Genomic DNA, 25,323 nt, shown 5'->3' on the forward strand with positions numbered 1-25,323 from the left:
AACAAATTCTTTCGATGATGTTAATAATAGTTTGTTTTTCTTTTTATTATTTGACTACTCTAGATTTCTTACAAATTAAACTTAAATTTAATTTTAAATTTAGACTTCAAGTTGAGTTTATTTGATTTATTTTGATTATTATTTATTTGATTTTATTTAAGAATAAATGAAAATATATAATATGTACAAGATTTTATGTATAAGTAATTTTGGTTTGTCCAAAATTGTACATTCGTTGCTTTTATAGTTGTACCAAGGCGGCACGAGCCAAGGTGAGATACAAATTTAAAAATGATTGCTATATATATGTACATTTCGTAATAAATATGCACGTTTTCATGCATAAAAGTAAACAAATAGACTACCTATAATTTTGTGCTTGGGTTTAAGAACTTCTTAACGAGTGTCGAGGTGTGAGTATATAATATTCGCAAAAGCGTTATGTAAAATGTATAAGTATACAAAATAAATTTTCTATGTGAATATAATAGATTTATGAAATTAAAAAAAAAATTACTCATATTAATTTATATAAACATGCTAGGATGTATCTAACAGAGTTTTATTATCAATTTTAAATCACCAGTTTGATTTTTTGTATTATATGAATTTATATACATAAATACATAGGTACCTACTTACTTCGATTTCTTGTCTGATTTTTTAATTCCATTTGTTTATGGTGCAAAGCAAAATTAAAAAGCAATCTATTTGGTGCTTTTCTTTTGCCTGAACTGATTTTAATCAGTTCCTTGGAAGGGTTTTTCTTTGGTACGAATATTCTTATTTTCTGAGTATATTTTAACTGAGAACACTTGGTTTTTTTTTTAATTAAAGTAATTCTTTCTGAAATCTCATTTGTTGAAATAATGTGGTGTAAAATTTGAAAAGGTGTCATTTACTTAGGAATTTATATTATGTACACATGGTGATTTCGCAATTAAGTTCGAGTTGTGAATCAACTATTACTGAATAAGTGTGCCCCATTGATATTCTTGTTTTTAACACTATAAGTTGTTTGATTTTAATTTAGTATTTATGTGTACATCCTTAAAATATATATCTTCACTTTTAGTAATATTTAAGTTTTTTTTTTATTTTTTGTTTGAGCGAGGTGAAAATTATTCCATATAAATTTTTATTTGATAAAATTTACTTTTTAGAAAACATTTATTTTCATTCCATTGTTATTGGAGTCCAGAAAGTGATATTCTGGAGCTCCCTAAATCCTAGGACGATTTCAACAATAATATCGGCCAATACAATAAAACGAAAACAAAAAATAGAATTGGAAATACTGCCCGCGAAACTTTGTCTATTTCCCGCCACATTATCTTTTCCACGCCAGTGTCTATGTCCGTCCATGCCACTGACAATAAGCTTTGCCGTCGCGCAGTTTTCGGTGGTCCACCGTTCCCTTGCAATGAAGTCTGTTTAAGAAAAAATTATAATTGTTTTAGGAAAAAAAAAATCAATAGGGATAAAGAGTTTACCTGTCCCGGGGTTGTTGGAGTTTGTGTAGCCTTTCGGGATCGAACTGCTCCGCTCTCCCAGTTGGCGACCGTTGCACATTGACCTTTTTCCATTGCGCTTATTCGCTGAAATCGATACATATATGATTCATCTATATAAAACATTTATTTATAAAATAAATTTTAATTTAAATATGCAACCGTATATAATTTATATATGCAACCGTTGCAGAACCTACATCTTACACCCCAAATATCAATCAATCAATCAATATATGCAACCGTGTTGCGATTGCCAACTATCAATTTATAGTTGATAAATACTGAAATTTTGTGTTTTCAAACCTATTTTATGGGAAAATTGGTCAATTTTTTAATGGAATTTTTCAAATACATTTCAATTCAATTTCAACGGAAGTCAACATTATCTGTTTTTAAAACATTTTTGAATTAAGTATGAGTACAGGAAAGATAGATTTTTTCGTGGAACGAAATACAGGACGGCTGAATTTTTCAAATCTGAAAGAGGGGTAATAGAAAAGCTTAAGTCCTGGTTTTCGGGACGCTACCCCTCTGGCGAAATCCGCCATTTTGAAAAACGCGAATCGCTTTATATCTCCAAAACTATGGGTCCTATAGAAATGGTTGTCAGACCAAAGTTCTTGAAAATTTAATTATCTTTTCCTTTGTAATACATTATTTTTCTCAGCGGGCAAAAGTTTTGAGGTTATGTTGTTTTAATTTTTTTTTTCCGTTTTTTTTTTAAAGATTATATCATTCCCAGTATTAGTTACATAGTTTTTTAAACATTTAAAGTTATAAACCATCAAATTTCCAATAATTTGGTTATTGATCCGAAAACTATAGTCTAAGTACAGGAAAATTAGTAAAAAAAAAACAGGCATTTTGTGGAACGAAATATTGGGAGACTGATTTTTTTCAAATCTGAAAGAAGGGTATTAGAAAAGCTTAAGTCCTGGTTTTCGGGACGCCAACCACATGGCGAAATCCACCATTTTGAAAAATGTGAATTGGTGTATATGTACCTGTACCTACTAAACTATTTTCTTGGCCGAATAGGTAACTGAACCAAAGTTGTAGGTAATATAAATAGCTTTTCTTGTGCATTCACTGTTTTTCAGCGAGGACAACACTTTTGAGGTTATGTTATTTTATTTTTATTTTTTCGGTATTTTTAATTTTTCTCAGTCTCTATGATAGAAACATAATTTTGTAGCATACATATTTAAAGAGTTATAGACATTCGAAAAAAATAGAATAGGAAAAGTAACATAATGGCTTTTAAGGAATCAATTGAAGCAGTTCATATTCGGCCCTAGCGAAGCATCCGTCCGTCGCACAGTGTGAGAATTCGCTCATCTAGCGGAATTTAATTAAAAAAATGAGTAGCACAAATTGATGCGAAAACAGGTTTTACTTGCAGCCTAAACCTTCTAATAAGCGAATAAGAAAAAATTTTTATGTGGGAAGCATGTAAAATAAAAATAATTAGTCTTGAAGTTGCAGTTGGTGATAATTTCACTATTAATTGGCTTGCAAAAGTAGTTTTGGTATTTTTTTTCTTGTGAGTCCTGTGTATGTTTTTTATAAAAACTTTTGATTTGTGTTATTAAATACGATATCAGTGAACTGAAAAGTAAGTAAAATTTTTGGTTTATAGGGTGTTTACATTTTTATTTGGTGATTGGGATAAAAAAAATAGGCATTTTTAGTAAATTTTTGTATTCATGAGAGAAAAACTTTATGTATTTCGGGTTATTCGGTTTAGTTACTATATGTATTTGAAAGCCTGATATATTATCTATCATTTAAAGCTCTAAAGTGCTGCAGAAGAGGTGCGAAAATATTTTTTTTTCACATTTGAAGTGGTGTCAAAAAAAAAAAAAAAATTGGCTAAGTTGTGTTCTGACTTTAATATTAGTTTTGTTGTGTCCAATGTCGTCTTTTGTGGTACGTACAAGTCAATGTTTCACTTTTATGGTGCGTTTAGGCTTTTCACATATGGTTTTGTTTTTTGAAATTTTCAGAATGTCTATCGAAATCACAAAAACACAAATTTTTGGGGTTTGGATTTCCAAAACCAAAATAAAGCGTGTTGAAGCGGTGTTTTCATTTATTATGAGCTATTTTGATGGAATTCAATTTTCAGAGGATGCAATCAAAGCACTTAAGGCGACTGTTAGTCAGATGCATGTGCGACCAGGACTAGGACCTTATATCTTGAGAAGTATGGATGGTATTACATGCCAGTAAGCGTCCATAAAGTATTATTTCATGGCAGACAAGTGATTGCTTCTTGCATTCTTCCAATTGGCCAACTTTCGGAGGAAGCGCAAGAGGCAAGAAACAAAGAGAATAGGAAATATCGGGAATTATTCACCAGAAAAACATCGCGGTTGCACACGATGACAGATCTTTTCAATCGACTGTTGATAACTTCTGATCCTTTCATCGCAAGTCTCAGGTGCATTCCAAAAAGAAAGAAAAATGTGATCGAGCATGAAGTCCTAGATCTTCTAAATGTCACAACTTAAGCTATCTTAAACTCTTTTAAAATATTTTTTTTCTTCTAAAGTGTGAATGATTGTGGTTTTAATTTATATTTTGTTTAAAGTCCCCTTAATAAAAAGTTAGTTGCTGTATAAATTATTTAGTCTAATTTCATTTTTGTGTATATTCATTACAAATTGGAATTAACAAATTGCTTTTTTGCGAAACTTAGAAAAGTCTACCAAAGTGCAAAAAACGTGCACCTTCACAACTCCGTAAATCACAAAATTTTCTTAATATGTAAGAAATAGTAGTTTTATTCTTTGTTGTATATATTCATCATGATTCTCGAACGAAAATATAACAAAAGACTTTTTTTTGTAACCGTAATTAATTTTTTTGAAATGGGTCTGCAAAAGACAAGAAACTTGTACTTTTGGAGCTCTGTACATCAAAAATTTTATGAAATATAGTAATGATTGTAGTTAAATTTAGTTTTTCACATGCTTAAGATCAATTTTGCAAAAAAAAAATAACAAAAAACATAAACTTGTAAGCGCTATTAATTTAATTCCGCTAGATTAGCGAATTCCCACACTGTGCGTCGGAGCGGAAAATTCTCCGATTTCATACGAAACTTGCTTCGAGGTGTGCTTCCGACAGGTAAAAACTGTCCAATTCGGATGAAATCGGACAAAATTCCGAAGATTTTCGAACAAGTTGTTTGTGAGAGTGTAGCATTTTTCAGCAAGAATCTAGTATGTGAGCAACAGCATGGTTTTATGAGGAAAAAATCAACTATTACTAATCTCCTTACCTTTTTACATAAATGTTCAAATGCTTTAGAAAAAGGAAGTGAAGTTGATTGCATATACACTGATTTTTCTAAAGCATTTGATCAATTAAATCATAAAATTATTTCTTTCAAGCTAAAAGCTTTTGGTTTTCCGCCTTTTTTTATAGCCTGGATAGAATCATACCTTGAGAAAAGATCCTATCAAGTTAAATTCAGGAACTGTCTTTCTGACCCCTTTATTGCTCGCTCAGGTGTACCCCAGGGAAGCCATCTGGGTCTATTTCTTTTTATACTTGCTATAAATGATGTAACTTCATGCATTAATTCAAGTGAAATTCTTATATTCGCCGATGATATGAAGATTTTTAAGACAATAAAAAACAACCATGACCGGATCCTTCTACAAGCTGACATTGACAGTTTTAGTGTTTGGTGTGGGAAAAACGGTCTCTATCTCAACCCAGTCAAATGCCAAACAATTACTTTCTCTCGAAAACGAGTCCCGAATGCCTTCGATTATTGTATATCGCAACACAAGCTCTGTCGAGTATTTAGTTTTAAAGACTTGTAGTGGAGTCAAATTAGCTTTATACCTCGGAATCCAGGGAAAGTCGATGCATCTGAAAAACGAGTATAGGGCTGCATTATAAAAGGGTCAAATAAGAAAGTTAAAAAAAAAATTCCACCGCTCTCGATTACAACAGTTTTTATGGACCGTTAACTGTCATTCCGTATGCAAGCGTCAATCGGAATTGTTGTCTTATTTTAGATTTTGATCAAACTTTGTAGGGATGTTCTCTAGGACTGTAAGGAAGCAAATCCATGATGATTTAATTTTAAGTTGCGTGGTTTCCCCGCTACCCGCATTCGAACTTTTTCAGAAGGTCATTTTTATGTTATTATAGCTTTGCGTCTACTAAAGATATCTTTTTGTTTGAAACGCCATTTTAAAGCTTAAGAGTAGTAATTTTTGAATATATATTAAAAAATTACGTAATAATTATCCCTGAATTAAAAATAATTTTTGAAAAACTGGTAATTTTGCTGATTTTTCATGGTTTTGACTGGCTCCAGAACCTTGGCTATTATATGTATGTAGGAAGCTTATACTTACCAAATATTAAATATAGATATTTTTCAACAAAATAAATCTAAAATGAACTCGATGGCTGTACTCCTTATGCAAAAATTTTAAGTTCAAAGTTTTGAGTTTTTTGAAAAAATATTTTTTTATACTATGATTTTTTACGATTTGACTAAAGACAGAAACATGAAACTAACAGTGTGTTGAGTTGAAACTTTTAACTTTAAGTCCTCTAAATAAAATTGTGTTATTTTCATATCTTCTTAGTGTACCGCTTGTTTGAAAATTCGCAAAAATGCTAAAAAGCCAAAAAAACCCCTACTTAAGGCTATGATTGCACTATGTTTGACATAAGATAGAAGCATGAAATCAATAGTATATTTAGTTCGTACTCTTAGCTTAACACACTGTAAGTTTCACATTTCTTCGTTTAGTCAAATCGGAGAAAATGACAGTATAAAAATTAGCTTTTTTAAAATACTCAATACTTTGAACTTAAAATTTTTACGTAAGGAGTACAGCCATCGAGTTCATTTTAGATTTATTTTGTTGAAAAATATCTATATTTAATATTTGGTAAGTATAAGCTTCCTACATATAATAGCCAAGATTCTGGAGCCAGTCAAAAACCATGAAAAAACAGCAAAATTACCAGTTTTTCAAAAATTATTTTTAATTCAGGGATAATTATTACGTAATTTTTTTAATATATATTCAAAAATTACTATTCTTAAGCTTTAAAATGGCGTTTCAAACAAAAAGATATCTTTAGTAGACGCAAAGCTATAACAACATATAAATGACTTTCTGAAAAAGTTCGAATGCGGGTAGCGGGGAAACCACGCAACTTAAAATTAAATCATCATGGATTTGCTTCCTTACAGTCCTAGAGAACATCCCTACAAAGTTTGATCAAAATCTAAAATGAGACAGCAATTCCGATTGACGCTTGCATACGGAATGACAGTTAACGGTCCATAAAAACTTTTGTAATCGAGAGCGGTGAAATTTTTTTTTTAACTTTCTTATTTGACCCTTCTATAATGCAGCCCTATACTCGTTTTTCAGATGCATCGACTTTCCCTGGATTCCGAGATTTTACAAATTTTATGTCTAATTTGACTCGACTATTGGGTGTCCAATTCAGTTCAAACTTAGAATTCACCGAACACATTAATTTCATAGTAAACAAAGCGAGCTCAATGCTTGGATTTGTAAAACACTGGGCAAAGGAGTTTGACGATCCATTTGTCACACTTTCTTTATACAACTGCTACGTTCGACCCCACCTTGAGTACACTTCCCAAGTATGGAGTCCTTTTTATGAGGTTCATAAGAATCGTATAGAATCAATCCAACATAATTTCATACGCTTTGCTCTGAAGGGTCTACCTTGGACAGATCCTTACAACTTACCACCTTACGATCAGCGGATTCAACTTTTAAACATGCAAACTTTGCAACAAAGGCGTGTCAATAACGATATTATATTCTTTCATCAACTAATTAATGGCCAACTTGACGCTCCTGACTTATTAGGTTGCCTTGTCCTTAACTATCCGGGAGGATCTCACCACCTACGAAGATTTGAACTCTTACATATTAACTTTCATAGAACAAACTATGGTATAAACGAGCCTCTTAACCGAATGAGCAAACTTTATAATTTAAACGATATTGACTTTAATATGAGCAAGATGAAATTAAAAACTTTATTTCGAACCAGTGCTCCACAGACGTGATTGTCAGTTAATGTTTTAATTAGATTTTTAAATTGTAAATATGTTAGTATATCATTTTTAGCTAATATTAATTGTATATTGTGCATGTGCAGTGGATAGTATTTAATTGTTTTTGTCCTACTAACTACTAACATATGCACTAATGATGAACCCTCTGATAGTAGTATACAGCTTGCTCTAAGCTGACTACATCAAAGAATCTGAAGTGAAAAAAAAAAAAAAAAATCCGCTCCGTTTAGTCAGAGGTCATAGCTGTCCCTCCCAGCTCAACGGAAGGTTCTATCTCCCTCCCTTCCGTAGTACAAAATTATTGTATGAAACCCCTGTACAAAAAACCATTACCAATTCTGGGCGCCAAAGTTATCGTACTCTCTGTCCTTTAATATACAAAATATACGTTACATTTGTATGTAGGGGAAAGGGGGCGGTTTAGGAAAGGCGTGACTTTGGACAAAGCCAAAAAAAGTATCAAAACGAATATACATATGTAGTTTTTAAAACTTCAGTTCAATGATAGTGAAAAATCTCTCTTTAACTCTCATGTTATGTGGCATTTGGGACGATAACAACAAATATATATAAAAATAGAAGACGGTTTTAGGGTACCCTTTTTATTAATTTTTTATCTCAGACATGCGTTTACATATATACAGGGTGTCCCACAGTCACCGCCCCAAATGAAAACCATGGATTCCTGAGGTCATTTTAAGTCGAAAAACTTAAGAGGTAATTTTCTCGTTTTCGTCCCGTTTTCGCGTTACCACGGATTTTATGATTTTTGTTCTCTTTTCCCTTAAATGGCTTTATCTTTGCACAACTACGTTTTATTCGAAAGATTTTTTTTACAACCAATCAAGAATTTATTACAGTTTTAGTTTGTCTTAAAACTTTTTTTTCTGCGGACAACCGTTTCTCCACAATTTTGCATCAAACACAATTTTCTTCGTTTTTAAAGTTATTTTTTACACTTTCATATCATTTAAGTCAAAAAAACACGTTAATGAGTATTAATTTTTTGTGCTTTTTATTAAAGCCCAGTTTATTTTCATAAAAAAAATAAGTTTTATTTCATAAAAAAGGCTACTGAAAGTAATTAAAAAAAATAAACAAACTGAGTGATTAAAAAAAATGGTTTTTAAATACAAAATTAATTTAAATGAATTTAAACTTTTCCTGAGCTTTATCTATTGTTTTTTTTCTTAACCACAATAGCTCAGAAAAAGTTTTTAATTAATTTCAATTAATTTTTTATTTAAAAATTATTTTTTTTTTAATTCACTCAGTTTGTTTATTTTTTTTAATTACTTTCAGTAGCCTTTTTTATGAAATAAAACTTATTTTTTTTATGAAAATAAACTGGGCTTTAATAAAAAGCTCATTAACGTGTTTTTTTGACTTAAATGATATGAAAGTGTAAAAAACAACTTAAAAAACGAAGAAAATTGTGTTTGATGCAAAATTGTGGAGAAACGGTTGTCCGCAGAAAAAAAAGTTTTAAGACAAACTAAAACTGTAATAAATTCTTGATTGGTTGTAAAAAAAATCTTTCGAATAAAACGTAGTTTGGCAAAGATAAAGCCATTTAAGCGAAAAGAGAACAAAAATCATAAAAACCGTGGTAACTCGAAAACGGGACGAAAACGAGAAAATTACCTCTTAAGTTTTTCGACGTAAAATGACCTCAGGAATCCATGGTGTTCGTTTGGGGCGGTGACTGTGGGACACCCTGTATATTTACATAATAAAGGAGGAAAAAAGTATTTTGTTGTTGAATTTAGTTTAAATGCGATTTGATTGTACAATATAATCTAAATGTACATTATTCAATGTTATTTTTTTTTTAATTTATAGGTCCTCTTGGGGCACTTTTGGCAGAAAGCAAATGGCACATTTGGATGTGTTAAATCTACGTTCTTAAATTTAATTTAAAATTCTGCCGCCATCTTGGATTTTAGTTTTTATTAAATGTCTCAATTTCTATTTATGCTACCTAAAAATTGTGCATACAAAAAACGTAGTGCCAATGCTCTATCGAATGAGCAAAACAAAATTGGGGGTGGTACAAACTGCTGGGTCGCCCATATATGAACATCATAAACGCACTGGACTATTAAACAATTTATTTGTACACGTCAAACTTAAATTTAAGAAATTTTCTTACAAATAGATGCGCCACTTAACTTGAAGTATTTGCCTATTCAAACAGAGTGAAAATCAGAAAATTAACTTAAAAAGCTTGTTAAAATAGTTTAGTAAGAAATTAAATACGCTGTGCGAATTTTAATGCAGTCTAAAACTGTCCCAGGAATGTGTTAAGCCAAATGTGCAAAGCAGATTTGGACAGTTTTGGAACCATTTTAAGATTTGGACAGTTGACACCATTTACTATAAAAAAAATACAATTTAGTAACCAAGATCACACAAGAAAAAAAACCAAGGAACAGAGAGCTTTATGTATCAAAAAAGTTATAACGAATAAAACTATTTAATATTTTAATCAAGTTAGAGTAAAGTACTTACCATTGGAAGAACTTTAGGCACTTTATTGATTTGATATTGATACTGAACCTCTAAAACTTTAACAACAACAAATTCTGCTAGTGCAGCAAAAACAGACACCATACAACCAGCCATCCATAAGTCAAGTGCCTGAAAGAAAGATTATATCAACAAATATAATATACATAATGTACTTATTTTCTCAATATTGTTTTTGAAATTGATTTTTTCATATTTGTTTGTGTGTGTGTAAATTCGATTTTCATTCCACCTAATTAGATCAGTCAATTGGGAGTCATAAATTTAGCTAACTGAAAAATTTAAATTTTTCAGATTGTCGCGGCTTTTATTTTTAATAGAACGAATCGATTAAAATTTTCTAAAAGTAATCTATTTATCTAATAACTTTAAACGAGCTAAAATTGTTTATTTTATACCCAAAGTCCCCATTAAAAATTAGAAATCTGTCAAATCGACCTTAAATTTATGGAGTGTGAATAAATTGGGCCTTCAAGCTATAACATTTATGTCGTTTTCGATTGGACGTCCAGAAGCGTCCGGAAGAAGTCTTCTGAAACTGTTTTATTGACATGAAAATGCAAGCCAAAACGCTTCTCCGAAAAGAAATTCTCTTCTCGAGTCGATTTTTGCCGTGCGGTGAAGCTTTTCGACTCGTGTGAACGTAAGTCGCAGGCGACTAAAGTGACATTCCCCATAGAAAAATCATAGTCGACCGACATATCGCGCGGCTAAAATCGACTCGTGAAAAGTCGGCATTAGGCAGCCCTTAGGATTATAAAAACTGAAAAGACATATCGACGGCTATGTGGAGTTGGCATCCCCAAATGCTATTTTTTGTTTCATACCTGCCTGGTTCGATTGGCCACCATAGTTTTCACCTCAAAAATCACAAAAAATAATTTTTTTTATTCAGTGTAATAATTGTTGGTTTTGCAGTGTGGATCGTTTGGCCACCGTTTGCCTAGGATTGTCCAACTTTTGTTTTCTTTAATCCATTTATCTTTTCAAAAGAAACAACAAAAAAATTTTTTTTCATATCAGACACTGAAAAAATTGTGATATTTTTTTCCTGTGAAAAAATCGCGTCACTCATGAAATGTGACGTGCGTCAGTTTTTTGAAATTTGAAAAGTGAAAAAATTATTTTTACGCTTGAACAAATATTTGTATTTTGTGGTTTTTAGGGTGAAATGAAATAAATTAACTTCACACGAATGTTATATGGACTACATTCAATCAAGTAAGAATTCTAAGTGAAATAAATAACACACGTGGCTACACACGTGGATTTACTTTTTCTTAATTATAAATTAAAAAGGTCATTGTGGTGTATGCGTACCTACTATTTTTTTTTCTGTGAGGAATAAAAAATAATGGATCTATCTATATTTTTTAAACTAAGCATAGGATAGGGAAAATAAAAGTTGGGTTATTCTGGGCTAACCTTGGACAAATAAAGCACAGTGCAAAACCAACAATTTTTACACTAAATAACAAAAATTTTTTTTTGTGATTTTTGAGGTGAAAAAAATAATTCTGTTATAATTTTAGAACTAAGGGTGGAGCTAACGAAAAACAAAAATCTTGGACTATCCCGGGCTAACCTTGAACAATCGAAACAGGCAGGTTTGAAAAAAAAGCATTTTAGGGCTGCCAATTTCACATAGCCCATATCGACCCTTTTCCGACAGATTTTTTATCGTAAGCGACCAAAACTGCATCTAAATTTTGCTGATGTCACAATTTTTTTTTAGATTTCACCCTACGTTACCCTTTTTTGTTGTTTGTCCTACAAAAAAAAGTTACTTACCTTAACATAGGCAACTGGTGGTATATCCGCCCTCAGTCCCGTAAACATTGTTACCAATGTCAACATACATGTTACCAGCAATGTTACTCTTCCCGGTATTGCATCCAATCCAAGCCAAAAACTGAACCATGAAAGCATTACAACCAATGATGAAGGAGCAAATGTTTGTATTAAATGATGTCCTATTTGTCGCTCAAATCGAAAATACACAGTTAGCCGGGAAAAATTTCCCACCTTTTCAGGCATATAACCATCGCTCTCTTCCGTTTCCAATGGTTGTCCTAAGTTGTATTGCAGAAGCTTTAATTCAGGATTTAAAGTAACACCAGAATCTGACCATCGGAGTTTAACTTTTTGATTGCTGTAAGAAACTAAAACAATAACAAGTTGTATGAAATTTTGAATTTGTACTTTAGGATCGTAAAAGTAAAAATATGATTGGAAGCCTTAGTTTTTTAATTATGTAAATGTAACAATATTTCAGTTCTTGGCGTTCGATTTTGTTTTTTTTGTATATGCCGTGTTTTTTTGAGAATTGTGCAAAGTAAAGGAAAATATTTTCAAGCCAACGACGCACGCTCAAAAGCAAATATAGTTTTTGATGGATGTGTCCCATAGTTTTTAACTGTTCAAAAGCATTTAAGCCAACTTACTTTTGTTTTTTGTTAAACCCTGTGTTAAATTTTTACTGACGGATATAGTCTTGGAAAATACGAATATAATCTGATTTGACATGTACCTGGACCTATCACGCAAGACTTTATTCGAAGTTTTCTTCGAAACTAAGTAGGTTTAATTTATAAATTTAATATTTATTCTTTAAAATCAAGGCAGGCAAATAGACGGAGAGATGGTTGCAAGTTTTCAACCTCACTCCGGAAATAAAAATTTTTTTCGGGAAATTGTTGGATGGGGCAAGTGCCACATTGGCAGAAAACAGACTGGACAGAATAAGCGTGGGTGGGGGTCAAACTTGCATTTTTTTTAAACTCTCTCGGAAATGGGTGCAAAATGGTAGAGGTTGTTTAAGAAGGTGTAAAAGAGACAAAATGGCAGAAAGCTAAGTGGATTGAACAGGGGTCCAAATTGGTATTTTTTTTTTTAATTAACCTGACTCGGAAGTTTCTGCCTTTTTGCAAGTGTTTCCCTATTGGTATGTGGTGACAAAATTCGAAATGGCAGAAAGCAGACTGGATGGGTTCTATTTTTATTTTATTTTTAAAATGCAACGACAACACCTACAATCTCAATTATTTTCAATTATTTTTTCAAACAACATTGTATGAAAAAATATTTTTTAAATTCAAAATTTTAATTTTTTTTTACTTTATTTTTTTATTTTTAATTTTTCACTATTCATCTTTTTTTATCAATTTTAAACCTGATGCTAAAATTTCGTACAGTTTTAAAAAAAAATTAATTTTTAAACTCAAAATTGTTTTTAAGTTTCGTATGTTTCCATACTTGCAGTTTGGCTGCTATTTTATACCGTCAATTTCATTATAATTTTTGAACAACAACAACATCTTGAAGGTGCTACCACCAAGTGTTTATGGCTAGAGTTACAGTACTGTTTCACGGATGTCAATCCGATCATCAGACTCCTTTTATTCCATTTTGTTTAACTTTTTTCAATTTTTTTTACTTTACTTTTTTTTAAATTTTACTATATCAAGCACTACTTTTGGTTATTAAATTCAATTTCCTAATCAATTTTAAATCAAATACTGAAAAGCATATGCTAAAATGTCGTACATTTAAAAAAAATGAATTTTTAAACTCAAAATTGTTAACCTTTTTTTATTTTTTTTTTGAATTTTACGATATCAAGCACTCCTTTTGGTAACTAAATTCTAACTTTCAATCAAGTGTTTAAAACCAGATGTTAAAATGTTTTACAGTTTTTGAAAAAAAACAAGTACAGTTTTTGAAAAAATAATTTTTAGACTAAAATAAAAGACTAAACAAAAATTTAACTTTTTTTATTTTTTTTTTTATTTTGGTGATTTATTTGAATTTCCTAATCATTTTAAAATCAAATACTGAAAACCAGAAAAGATAATTAAATTAAATGGATTTCAGGCTGGCTTAGAAAATGTTAAAAAAAATAGTGGTGTTGAAAACATATTTTTTTTCTTCTTTAAGTAATTTGTACACATCTTTATCTTTTAGGTATGTACTTGTACATTAGAGTGACCGCAACTGCCATAGAAAAAATTTTTTGTCGAATTTTTTTCGGGGGAACCCCATAAAATGTTCCGCCTTTGCAGATTTTTAGATAGCCAAAATTTCAGCTCGATTGGATAACTCTAAATGGTGCCGACACTCGCTCAAAGTATCAAAAATCTCTGTTTTTTCACTGTTTTTCGAAGAAAATTAGCTCTAGCTCCCAAACAGATCGGGTTATTTTCACTTTTTATATATTTAATTAAAGGTAGTGTTGTTACACATAATTCAGATGCTTAATTTGTTTAGTTTTACTAAAAAAGAAAAATATTGTCATCAATTTAAATTTTCAGTACTTACCACAAAAAGAGCTGAAGTGCAAACTCGATTTAAAATTAAACTTTTTTTTAACTGTTTTATTCTGCGGATAGGGATAGAATGGATGTTTCTCTATCTCTGGGCCCTCGGGTAGCAAAAGTATGAGGTATAGTCGTGGGGTGAAAGAGCTATTAACAATGAAACTTTCTTTGTTATTGGATCGATGTAAGGCATCTGATAGAAATGCTTCTCGCATAATTATAGCTACAATAGAAGCACTAGGGCAAAATCCAATTGACTTTGTAGTTTCAAAATCAAACTTACATTCAACAAGAAAAAACTTTTGCTTGGTTTAATGCCCCAAGAGCTTATCTGGCTCCTAAACAAGATCTTGATCTTTTGCGTAATTGCATTGAATACCGCAAGATAGACAAAGATATTTCAGAGAAGGCTCTTGCTAAATTCTCAAACCATTTATGGTATTTGAGTTCAGAGCAGGCAGGTCTGGCGTTCTTTGACCTAACTTTACCAGATGGCGAACAAAATTAGAAACGGCCAACATAATTTTGAAAACCAGTGAAACTTAAACCAACAGAATAGTAAATCCAAAGCTACAGACACATGAAGATGAACAATTTGTCACAGCAGGGTTAAAAAATATTGTGAACAAAGAAACATTGAACTTTTTCAGCCGATTGAAAATAGACACAAGTTTTCTCAAAGAACCTCCAAATCTTTGGCCCGAAAACCCGCATTTTAAAGAAGGCTTTAAAAAAGTGCAATCACTTAAAGTCGTAAATGACATGACAGAAAGAGGAGTCAAATTAATAACGGATTTTAATAACATTTTAACTAAAGATGAGGAACAAAAACAATATGTACTTCAAGTAGTCAGTGAGTGCCGAAAATTGTATCCTGATGCTTCCAAAACTACTTTGTAAATCTGTTGATTAAATTTTTTTAGTATTTACTTCATTAATTATGTATAAGAAATGTAACACGATGTTATTTTTTTTGTTTTTCAGGCCGTGTGTGAATTGCGTAAAATAGTTCACATAGTGTAAAATACTTGACACTGTTGAGGTGAATAAAAAATTTTCAGTTGTTAAAAATTTATTGGGCTCTGGGACCTGGTTAAATTTGAGTTAAATTTTTTTTGCAGATGGTTTTGTTTTGTTTTTTTTTTATTAAAAAGGAGTTTCATAGCAGAAAAGAGGCAGAGAAAAATATTAAACAATAAGCCATACAGCTGAAATTTTTTTGTTCACCTCAATTGTGTCAAAATTTTACACAGTGTTAACTATTTAACGCAATTCACACACAGCCTTAGAATTCTGTTAAATGTTTCGTTTTTTTTAAATAAAACAGTTTAAAAAAAAAGTTTCATTTTTAATCGAGTTTGCACTTCAGCTCTTTTTGAGGTAAGTACTGAAAATTTAAATTGATGACAAAATTTTTCTTTTTTGGTAAAACTAAACAAATTTAGCATCTGAATTATGTGTAGCAACACTACCTTTAATTAAATATATAAAAATTGAAAATAACCCGATCTGTTTGGGAGCTAGAGCTAATTTTCTTCGAAAAACAGTGAAAAAACAGAGATTTTTGATACTTTGAGCGAGTGTCGGCACCATTTAGAGTTATCCAATCGAGCTGAAATTTTGGCTATCTAAAAATCTGCAAAGGCGGAACATTTTATGGGGTTCCCCCGACCAAATTTCGAAAATCGATTTCTTGCGGTCACTCTATTGTACATGTACAATGTCCATATTACAGGCTTGTAAAAGAATGCAATCTTTTGTGAATGCAGTCATTGCCATTCAGTAACACAATTCCAACAAAAGATTGCATTCATTGACTTACACTTGAGACTTAGACTTCAAATTTTGCAATCACCAATCATTTTCCATGAAATGATTGCAATCTTTTTTTTTTCCCAATCAATTGACTGCATTCAAATGATTGCAGTCTTTTGGGACTGCATGCAGTCTTTGCATTCTTTTTGCAATCTTTCCATTCCTTGGCAGTCTTTGCATTCCTTGGCAGTCTTTTGCATTCATTTGCATTTAATAATAATAATAATAATAATAATTTAACTATATGCCTGTAAGACCTAAGGTCTTGGCAGTCTTTTGCATTCATTTGCAGTCTTTTGCATTCATTTGCATTCTTTTGAATTCTTTTGCATTCTTTTGCATTCTTTTTGCATTCTTTTGAATTCTTTTGCATTCTTTTGCATTCTTTTGCATTCTTTTGAATTCTTTTGCATTCTTTTGCATTCTTTTGAATTCTTTTGCATTCTTTTGCATTCTTTTGAATTCTTTTGCATTCTTTTGCATTCTTTTTGCATTCTTTTGCCACACCCACACCAAACGTATGGATTTCACAAAAATTTTAACATTTTTTTAGTTCAAGGATGAATTTGATAGTTTTAAGAATTAAGTTCAACTATAGTATCATTGTCTGTGCAGGAGTAATAGTACAGTCAAATACAGTGAAAAAGGGGTATGCCTCGGAATGAATTCTAATAATAATATTTTTTTTGCTTAATATCTTCGTTTTGGCATTCTATAACTTACCTCAAAAATCTCATGTTCGGAGGTCGTGATTTTTAAGGCCAAACCACAAAATTAAGATTTTGGAAATAAGCAATAATAGACAATGGTATTATTCAATGATGAAAACAAAACTAAAATCCAGGAAATCTGACGTCTCTAAAAAAAAGTTTTAACTCTTTTTCATCTTTCAACCTATATTATCAAAACACTTGCAAACTTACTACCAAAAAACCTTTAAAAATTATGGTAGAGTAACCAAATTTTGCATGAAGGCTTTTATATCCATTAATCATTAACAATCATAACAAAAACATATCTCTGAAATCATGTATCATATGTTTATATAATACCATTGTGGTTTGGCCTTAAAAATCACGACCTCCGAACATGAGATTTTTGAGGTAAGTTATAGAATGCCAAAACGAAGATATTAAGCAAAAAAAATATTATTATTAGAATTCATTCCGAGGCATACCCCTTTTTCACTGTATTTGACTGTACTATTACTCCTGCACAGACAATGATACTATAGTTGAACTTAATTCTTAAAACTATCAAATTCATCCTTGAACTAAAAAAATGTTAAAATTTTTGTGAAATCCATACGTTTGGTGTGGGTGTGGCAAAAGAATGCAAAAAGAATGCAAAAGAATGCAAAAGAATTCAAAAGAATGCAAAAGAATGCAAAAGAATGCAAAAGAATGCAAAAGAATTCAAAAGAATGCAAAAGAATGCAAAAGAATGCAAAAGAATTCAAAAGAATGCAAAAGAATGCAAAAGAATTCAAAAGAATGCAAAAAGAATGCAAAAGAATGCAAAAGAATTCAAAAGAATTCAAAAGAATGCAAATGAATACAAAAGACTGCAAATGAATGCAAAAGACTGCCAAGGAATGCAAATGAATGCAAAAGACTGCCAAGGAATGCAAAGACTGCCAAGGAATGGAAAGATTGCAAAAAGAATGCAAAGACTGCATGCAGTCCCAAAAGACTGCAATCATTTGAATGCAGTCAATTGATTGGGAAAAAAAAAAGATTGCAATCATTTCATGGAAAATGATTGGTGATTGCAAAATTTGAAGTCTAAGTCTTAAATGTAAGTCAATGAATGCAATCTTTTGATTGAAGTCATTAAAGATTGCATTCAAAAAAGATTGCAATCTTTTACAACTCTGCCATATTACTTTGTATAAAACTTGTCAACTGTTAATAAAGGTATGTACATTGTTCAGGTACATGTAACATAATAATGTCATTCTATAACGTTAGAGAGTAACAGAGTCAGCCAATGATGAACTTTAAACATATACATTTATTTTTTAAATTAAATAGGGCTCAAGGTTTAAGAAAATAAAATATACTTACAGCTCTCAATGTAAATGGGACAAACTTGTATATCCATTGGATAAAGCTGAAATTCCATTTGACACGCGATAATTGCATGCATACGAGCTGCATATCGAATTGTTTTATTTTTGTAGAGAGTAACAGATGTAAATTTATGTGTTAGGGTCGCGATTTCTGAAAAAAAAAAAAAATCAAATAATATTTTTCAGTTTATAAGCGTCATCGTACTTTGAATAATTTTATGTTGAAATTTTACAAAGTTAAACTTAAAATGTTGTGCTACAAGATGCAATCAAGCAAAAAGTTGTGAATAATTTTTGTGATTTAATTTTTATCAATGTTGTGCTGTTATTGGCATTTCCGCTTCCTGTTGTAGTACAAAATTATATTCATAGAAAAGTGCAACATTATATTAATATTATTGAGTATTCAGCAAAAAAAAATATACAAATAAAATTAGAATACTTTACCTTTGTTTATTCTTTTTTTGTGAAGAAATATCCTTGGAATACTTACATATGTGAATTCTGTTTCATACAAAAGTCAGGTTCGATTTGTACGTTACGTAGTTTTACATTGCATTGAATTATGCAATCAAAGAATTTTTTTCTTGGGAACGCTTCAAAACCAATCTGATTGAAAGGCTCTTTTTGTATGGGTGTTCCAAAGTTTCAAATTGTTCCAAAGCACTTATCCCAACTCATTTTAACTGGAAAATTCTGATTCTGTGTTAAACTTTTACTGACTGTTCCTACTTTGAAGTTTCACGAAAACACCGCTACCTTTGTGTCTACAGTGTTTTTCAAATATTTTCAAGGCACAATAGAGATATCTTTGATGATCCTTGAGTACATAAGGCTACTATTATCCTTGATAAATATATGTATACTTTAGGCATCTCTTTAAACTTCACAGCACAAAACGCGTTTCAAGGCCGCGTTCCACCACTGCTTTGCATTGCTTTCCCGGGATTATAACTCTTCAATCCCGGGATTTCCGGGATTAGTAACTAAAAAATTCGCATGATTTTAATCATGGACCGAGATTAAATTACCCACTTTTGGTAAAAACTATACATTTTTTTTTGAATTAATAGTTAAGTGCCCATTCCAGATCTGAAAAAGTATCGCGATAAACGAAATTATAAAGAAGGTACTTAAAACCATTTTGTAATTTTAAAGGTCGCCTCTACAAACGATACCAGGGGCCCAAAGAATTGCAGAAGCAAGAGCGAGTATTTACGTGTACACCACCTATCCCATAATTTTAAATGCAGTTTTATTGGTTTTTAATTCAAATATTGCAATAAAAAATGTGTGTATAAATCAAAAATGTTAATTTTTTTTAATTTTTATTTGAAATTTTTCCGTTTTAAAACGTTTAAATTTATTTTTCTCGAACTACAAAAGATTTATTTACAATATTTTTATTGAATTTTGTCTAACAACTATCCACCTAAAAAATGACACAAAAAAAATTGCAAATTTTTTAATGACCTCTAAAATTTGTTTTGCTAAATGTCCCTTATTAAGATCCTTAACTTTCGATCTGGGGGGTGTTTTTTATAAATTTCATTCAAATACATGCTTTCTTTAAACGTTACAAAATTACCATAACGAAGAAAAAAATAACATAAATAATAAAAAAATATTAAAATTATTTTTATTTTAAGTGGAGTGAACTTATATTGGGTTACAAAATTACCTTTTATATCCACTCGAAAATCAACAATATGTCTTCTAAAAACCACCAAAGCATACTGAATCGATTTTCTAACGTCACACCCGTTACATCTAATCTTAAGAGTTTGTGACGTTGAATAGTACAAAAACTGAGAACAAAAAATAAAGTAACTGTGTCACACCCGTTACTATGGAAATACCCTTAATTGACTGAGCTATATTGATAGTAAACAAAAATTATCGAAGTACTCTTCTTATTTTTTTTTTCGAATCTTTTCTTTAGAGCTGAAGTGAACCAAGTCACAAAAAGTGAATTCGGAGATATAACGAGTTAAAGTAAATACGCTCCCATTGAATCTTATGGGGAATATATTTCTTGAACAAATAACAATTTTAAACGAAGCACTTTTTTACCAAACTAATTACAGATCTCAATAGAATTAAACCATGCGCAAGTTTTGGTACCAGATTTGATTTTTTTTTTTACTTGGTCCGTTACAGCTGTGAGACCTTCATTTGAATCATTTGCCGCATGCTAATAAAAAGAGTTTTAGTAGTTTTTCTTTATTTTTGTTAACCTCACAGTTAAAACTTGAAAAGGGCAACTCGCGTTGTTGTTGAATTTTACTGTGGCTTAAGATAGGTAGAAGTTAATACAGTTAATTTTAAAAGGAGCATACTTTTTTTGTATAAATATTTTATTTTTGGTGATGATTAGTAGTAAAGCTGAATACAAATATAAAGTTACCTACTAATCCTAGCTTATTATTTTACTTATAGAATTCCATACACTTCCAAAAATGTCCCTCTGGCAAAATAAAAGGTTAGGCACTAGGCGTCACCATACAGAAAATTAAAACTTTTTTTTTTTAAATACCCTTATCCATAGAATTGTTGTGGCATGATTTGCATACATTTCTTGTCACGGCCAAACATAAGCTGTAAAATAATCGAACGAATATAGGTCACGGTTAGGCGATTAAACTTGAAATTTATAAAACTTCCAAGCAATCAAGGTTAAATGTATTGGTAAGGCGATTTAAATTGGAAAACCCCTTGAATCTTTAACCCTGCATATTAAAAATCGTCCATTCGCCAAGGCGGCAGCCATTGGTACTATATAAACGTATCGAAGTATTATACATATACTAAGTTAAAAGAATATAAATCAGTTTGGTGTCGTGACTAAAAACAATTTATAACCGAAGCATTGATTTTACTTCAACTTAACTGAAAAGCTCAGGTGCGGATCCTCATATAATAGGAACAGGATCTAATGAAACCAATTGTCTCTTCTTAGCAAGATTAACTTCAAAAAAACTCACACAACAAAGCCAATGTTTAAAAATGTGTTGAAAATCTTGATTATGGTTTCATTGTGTTGATACGATATCTCTTAAACCAGGCATTCGATTTTATTTGACATTCATGAAATGGCGTTTTTAAGCGAATAAAATATTAAATGTCCAAAACAAAATTTTGTTCAGTTCAAATCGTGTTGGCGGTCGTGACAGAGAAAACAATTTTACCTCCTGAAAAGTCGCTATTATATTGTCATTATTGATACTGATTAGGCAAATGAGGCGTTCAGAATAATAAATGGGTCAAGTCCATTAGAAATTTCTGCATTGAACTTTGAGACGATCTTTCTCAGGAACTAACGGAACTAAATGTAAATGTTTCACCGATCAATAGATCTATACCTCACAAATTTCTTTCTTTCATATTTATTTTTTATACTAAATGTTGCCGCATCTGGCAATGCCCCACGTTAAATTCGAACTTTAAAAGAAAGAGTCAAACATATATTATACTTCTCATGCTATCGCTATGTATAAAGTAAATTCATTGCTCATTGATTAAACCTAACCATAAAATATTTCTTTTCAAAATTTGCGCTCTAAGCAAAAGGACTTAAACGTAACTTAAATATAAAAAAATTTAATTTCATTGATTATACCTAATTAAGATATTTTTTCAGAAATTTAAAGCCTACCACTTTTGTAAATTCTTTTAATAAAGAAAAGTCAAGCTAAAAAATTTGGAATTTTATTGCTTAGCCGCAACATTTCTTTAAATTTGTTTAAAGATAACCTTGATTTTGAGTACGCACGAGGTCTGGAAGATTCTGGAATCTGTATTGTAGCTGCACTTCTGAAATCAGCGTAGCAAACATCGTTACACCTCTAGAAGCATTTAAGCAGCATATTTTCAACATATTACTGCACTCGATAAATTAAAACGCACCGCACCACCTGTTGATTGCTGCAACTGCTGAGGACGACACGCATACTTCGCTGTTCTTCGTGTTAAGTATTACAAATCCTACATCATCAATTCACGACTACTCAAGGTAAGGTTTTCTGAAGACTATTTTATTCATATACGATTTATTGTATACATATACATCACTATATACCCACTGCTACGTAAAATCCCTTACTGCTACTAATTTAAATCCTAAATATATAATATTGATTCGCGCCAAATGCCTGGGTCACATTCATCTAAGACTGATGATCCAAAAAAACGAAAAGGTCGCCCTGCAACTCCATCTCCAAATAAAAATACAGGTCTCCAACTCCACATACCCTCATCGTCATCTCAGCACAATAATGCACCTCTCGGCGGCGGTATAGGTGAGTTCAGCTGCAAATCATGCAACAAGGTCGATGACTCGTACATGGTTATGTGCGACAAATGCGACGACTGGCATCACTTTAGCTGTGTTAAAGTTACCTCATCTATCGCTGAAAAAGATTGGTTATGTCCAAAGTGTTCCAAGGTCGCGATCGATTTATCGAAAGAGCCATCTGTGTCAGGTGTGACCTTTGCGCAAAAGGGTGACAAGACACTTACCTACGAAAAGAAAAATAAAAAAGCTTTGTCAAGTAGTCACGTGCAGGTTAGGTTACATCAGGTACAACAAAAATCTTTTTCTCACGATGGAAAAATTTCTGTGGGGAATAAGTCAAGATCGGTGGATTCAACGAACTCGGTTAAGTTGAGTTTAAAGAGACTAGAAGAGGAAAGACTTTTAAAGAAGCAGCGTGACCAGGAGTACCTCGATGCTAAATATGCACTTCTCGAGCAACTATCAGATGATGGAAATGACGACATCGACCAAGGCAATTCACGTATTCACGATTGGGTAAGCGAGCAATCGGTACACAAAGCAGTTGTTACAGAGCAGGTTATTTTATCTGCTCCGACACACATCCCTCAGAGTACAACTATTTTTCAGAACGATAATATTCCTCCAAATGACAACTGGATTGGAACTAATCAGCACGCATTGCCAGAAAATCGAGGTCAATGGGCTGAAAGACAGAATATGCAGTTTCCACCTTCTAATACGTTACCTCCAGCAAACATCACAAATTCAACTGGAAATGCTCTAGGTCCTGACCATTACTTTGATCGATTTCTTCCCACCAATGCTCCAAATCTCAACAGTCAACAAATTGCATCAAGGCATATAATGCATAAAGAACTTCCAAGCTTCTCTGGTCGACCTGAGGAATGGCCGTTGTTCATAAGCTGTTTTGAAAACTCAACTCGCGTATGCGGACTTTCCAATGACGAAAATCTTATTCGTTTGCAGAAGAGTTTGAAGGGTAAGGCATTAGAATCTGTTCGAGCTCAGTTACTGTATCCTCACCAGCTATCTAACATCATTTCGACTTTGCGCATGCTATTTGGCCGCCCAGAAGCAATTATAAATTCATTGATATCAAAGATAAGATCTGAACCTTCACCAAAAAATGAACAACTGGATTCTCTAATTAACTTTGCATTGTCCGTCCGTAATATTGTGGCTACTATGGAAACCAGTGGTCTACACTCACATCTTAATAGCCCATACTTACTTCAAGAGCTAATTCAGAAGTTGCCTTATCAAACAAAGTTAAGCTGGGGAATGTACAAAGTAGGAACAGACTCGCCGGTAAATCTTTCCACTTTTAGTAACTGGTTGTACAGGGTTGCTGAAGGTGCATGTCAGGTGACAGAGATAAGCCTTTCAAAAACATTTGAGCCCAGAAACGAAAGAAAGAAAGCACATAACATCCCGATACTAAATGTGCATCAACACCCAGTTACTTCAGATATAAATAAACCAGATAAAAGGTGCGTCGTCTGTAATGGAACCTGCCAGCTTGTTGAACAATGCAGCAAATTCAAGGCACTCGTATTGAAAGAAAAGTGGAACGTAGTTAATCGAAACTTCCTTTGTCGCACATGTCTGGTAAACCATAATAGACGCAGATGCACATCTGAAAAAACTTGTGGGGTAAATGGTTGTACATACAAGCACCACCACATGTTGCATAAGTACACTGATTCAGCTGCTCCACATGTTGAAGACAAAAAATGCAACGCTCATGCTGCGAAAGAGAACCCAATACTTTTCAAGATTTTACCTGTTACCTTGTACAACAATGAGAACCAAGTACATACTTACGCGTTTTTAGATGATGGTTCATCAGTCTCTCTTATTGAATCGAAAATAGCAGAAGAGCTGGGATTAGATGGTGAAAGAAATCCATTATGTCTTAATTGGACATCAGGTATTCAGCGATCAGAAGAAGATTCTAAAGTCGTTAATCTACAGATATCTGGATATAAATCTACAAAAATCTTCCCGCTTCTTCAAGTTAGAACTATAGAATCACTTGAATTACCAGTTCAAACCATGGACTTTGATGACATCCAGAAACGCTTCAAGTACTTGCAAGGTATTCCTGCTAGGTCGTATCATGATATTCAACCGCGAATACTAATCGGACTTGATCATTGCAATTTAGTTAACTACCAAAAAATCCGAGAATCAAATGTCGATGAGCCTGTAGCTGTCAAAACACGTTTAGGGTGGGCAGTTTTCGGACCACACAGAAGTAATAAAAACGGAAAAGTTATGCACATTGAGCATATAAGTTGTTTTATATGTGATTGTCAGACTAAAATTGATGAACGACTCAACGAGCTTGTTAAGGAATACTTCCAAATCGAAAATATTGGTTCAGTACAAAATAAATTTCAAATGAATGCAGATGATAAAAAGGCCCAAGCTATTTTGGATGGAAGTACAATCAACAATGGGAAAAGATACGCCGTTGGTTTACTTTGGAAGGATGAGAATACTATTCTACCCAACAACAGGTCACTAGCTGAACGTAGGCTCATATGTCTTGAAAAGCAACTTAAAAGAAACCCTTCACTCGAAGACAAACTGAATAAACAAATCGCCTATTATGTAGAGAAGGGATATTCCCGAAAGCTTACAAAGAACGAACTGCTTGACACAAGCTTATCTAGAAT

General features: G+C 31.9%; 1 protein-coding gene across 3 annotated transcripts in view; it reads right to left on the reverse strand.

Annotated features, from left to right (window-relative positions):
* Positions 1-992: 992 nt before the first annotated feature.
* LOC129907838 (glycine receptor subunit alpha-2) overlaps positions 993-25,323 on the reverse strand; it is a 78,758-nt gene continuing 54,427 nt past the window's right edge. For all 3 annotated transcript variants that reach the window (XM_055984235.1, XM_055984234.1, XM_055984233.1), the window contains exons 7-11: positions 18,341-18,496; positions 11,935-12,305; positions 10,126-10,254; positions 1,494-1,598; positions 993-1,430 (exon numbers count right to left, since the gene is read on the reverse strand). In XM_055984235.1, coding sequence (XP_055840210.1) covers positions 1,230-1,430; positions 1,494-1,598; positions 10,126-10,254; positions 11,935-12,305; positions 18,341-18,496 — 962 coding nt within the window. In that variant the 3' untranslated portion in view covers positions 993-1,229. The remainder of the gene's footprint in view (positions 1,431-1,493; positions 1,599-10,125; positions 10,255-11,934; positions 12,306-18,340; positions 18,497-25,323) is intronic.

Source organism: Episyrphus balteatus, chromosome 1 (genome assembly GCF_945859705.1).
Source record: "Episyrphus balteatus chromosome 1, idEpiBalt1.1, whole genome shotgun sequence".
Classification (NCBI taxonomy): domain Eukaryota; kingdom Metazoa; phylum Arthropoda; class Insecta; order Diptera; family Syrphidae; genus Episyrphus; species Episyrphus balteatus.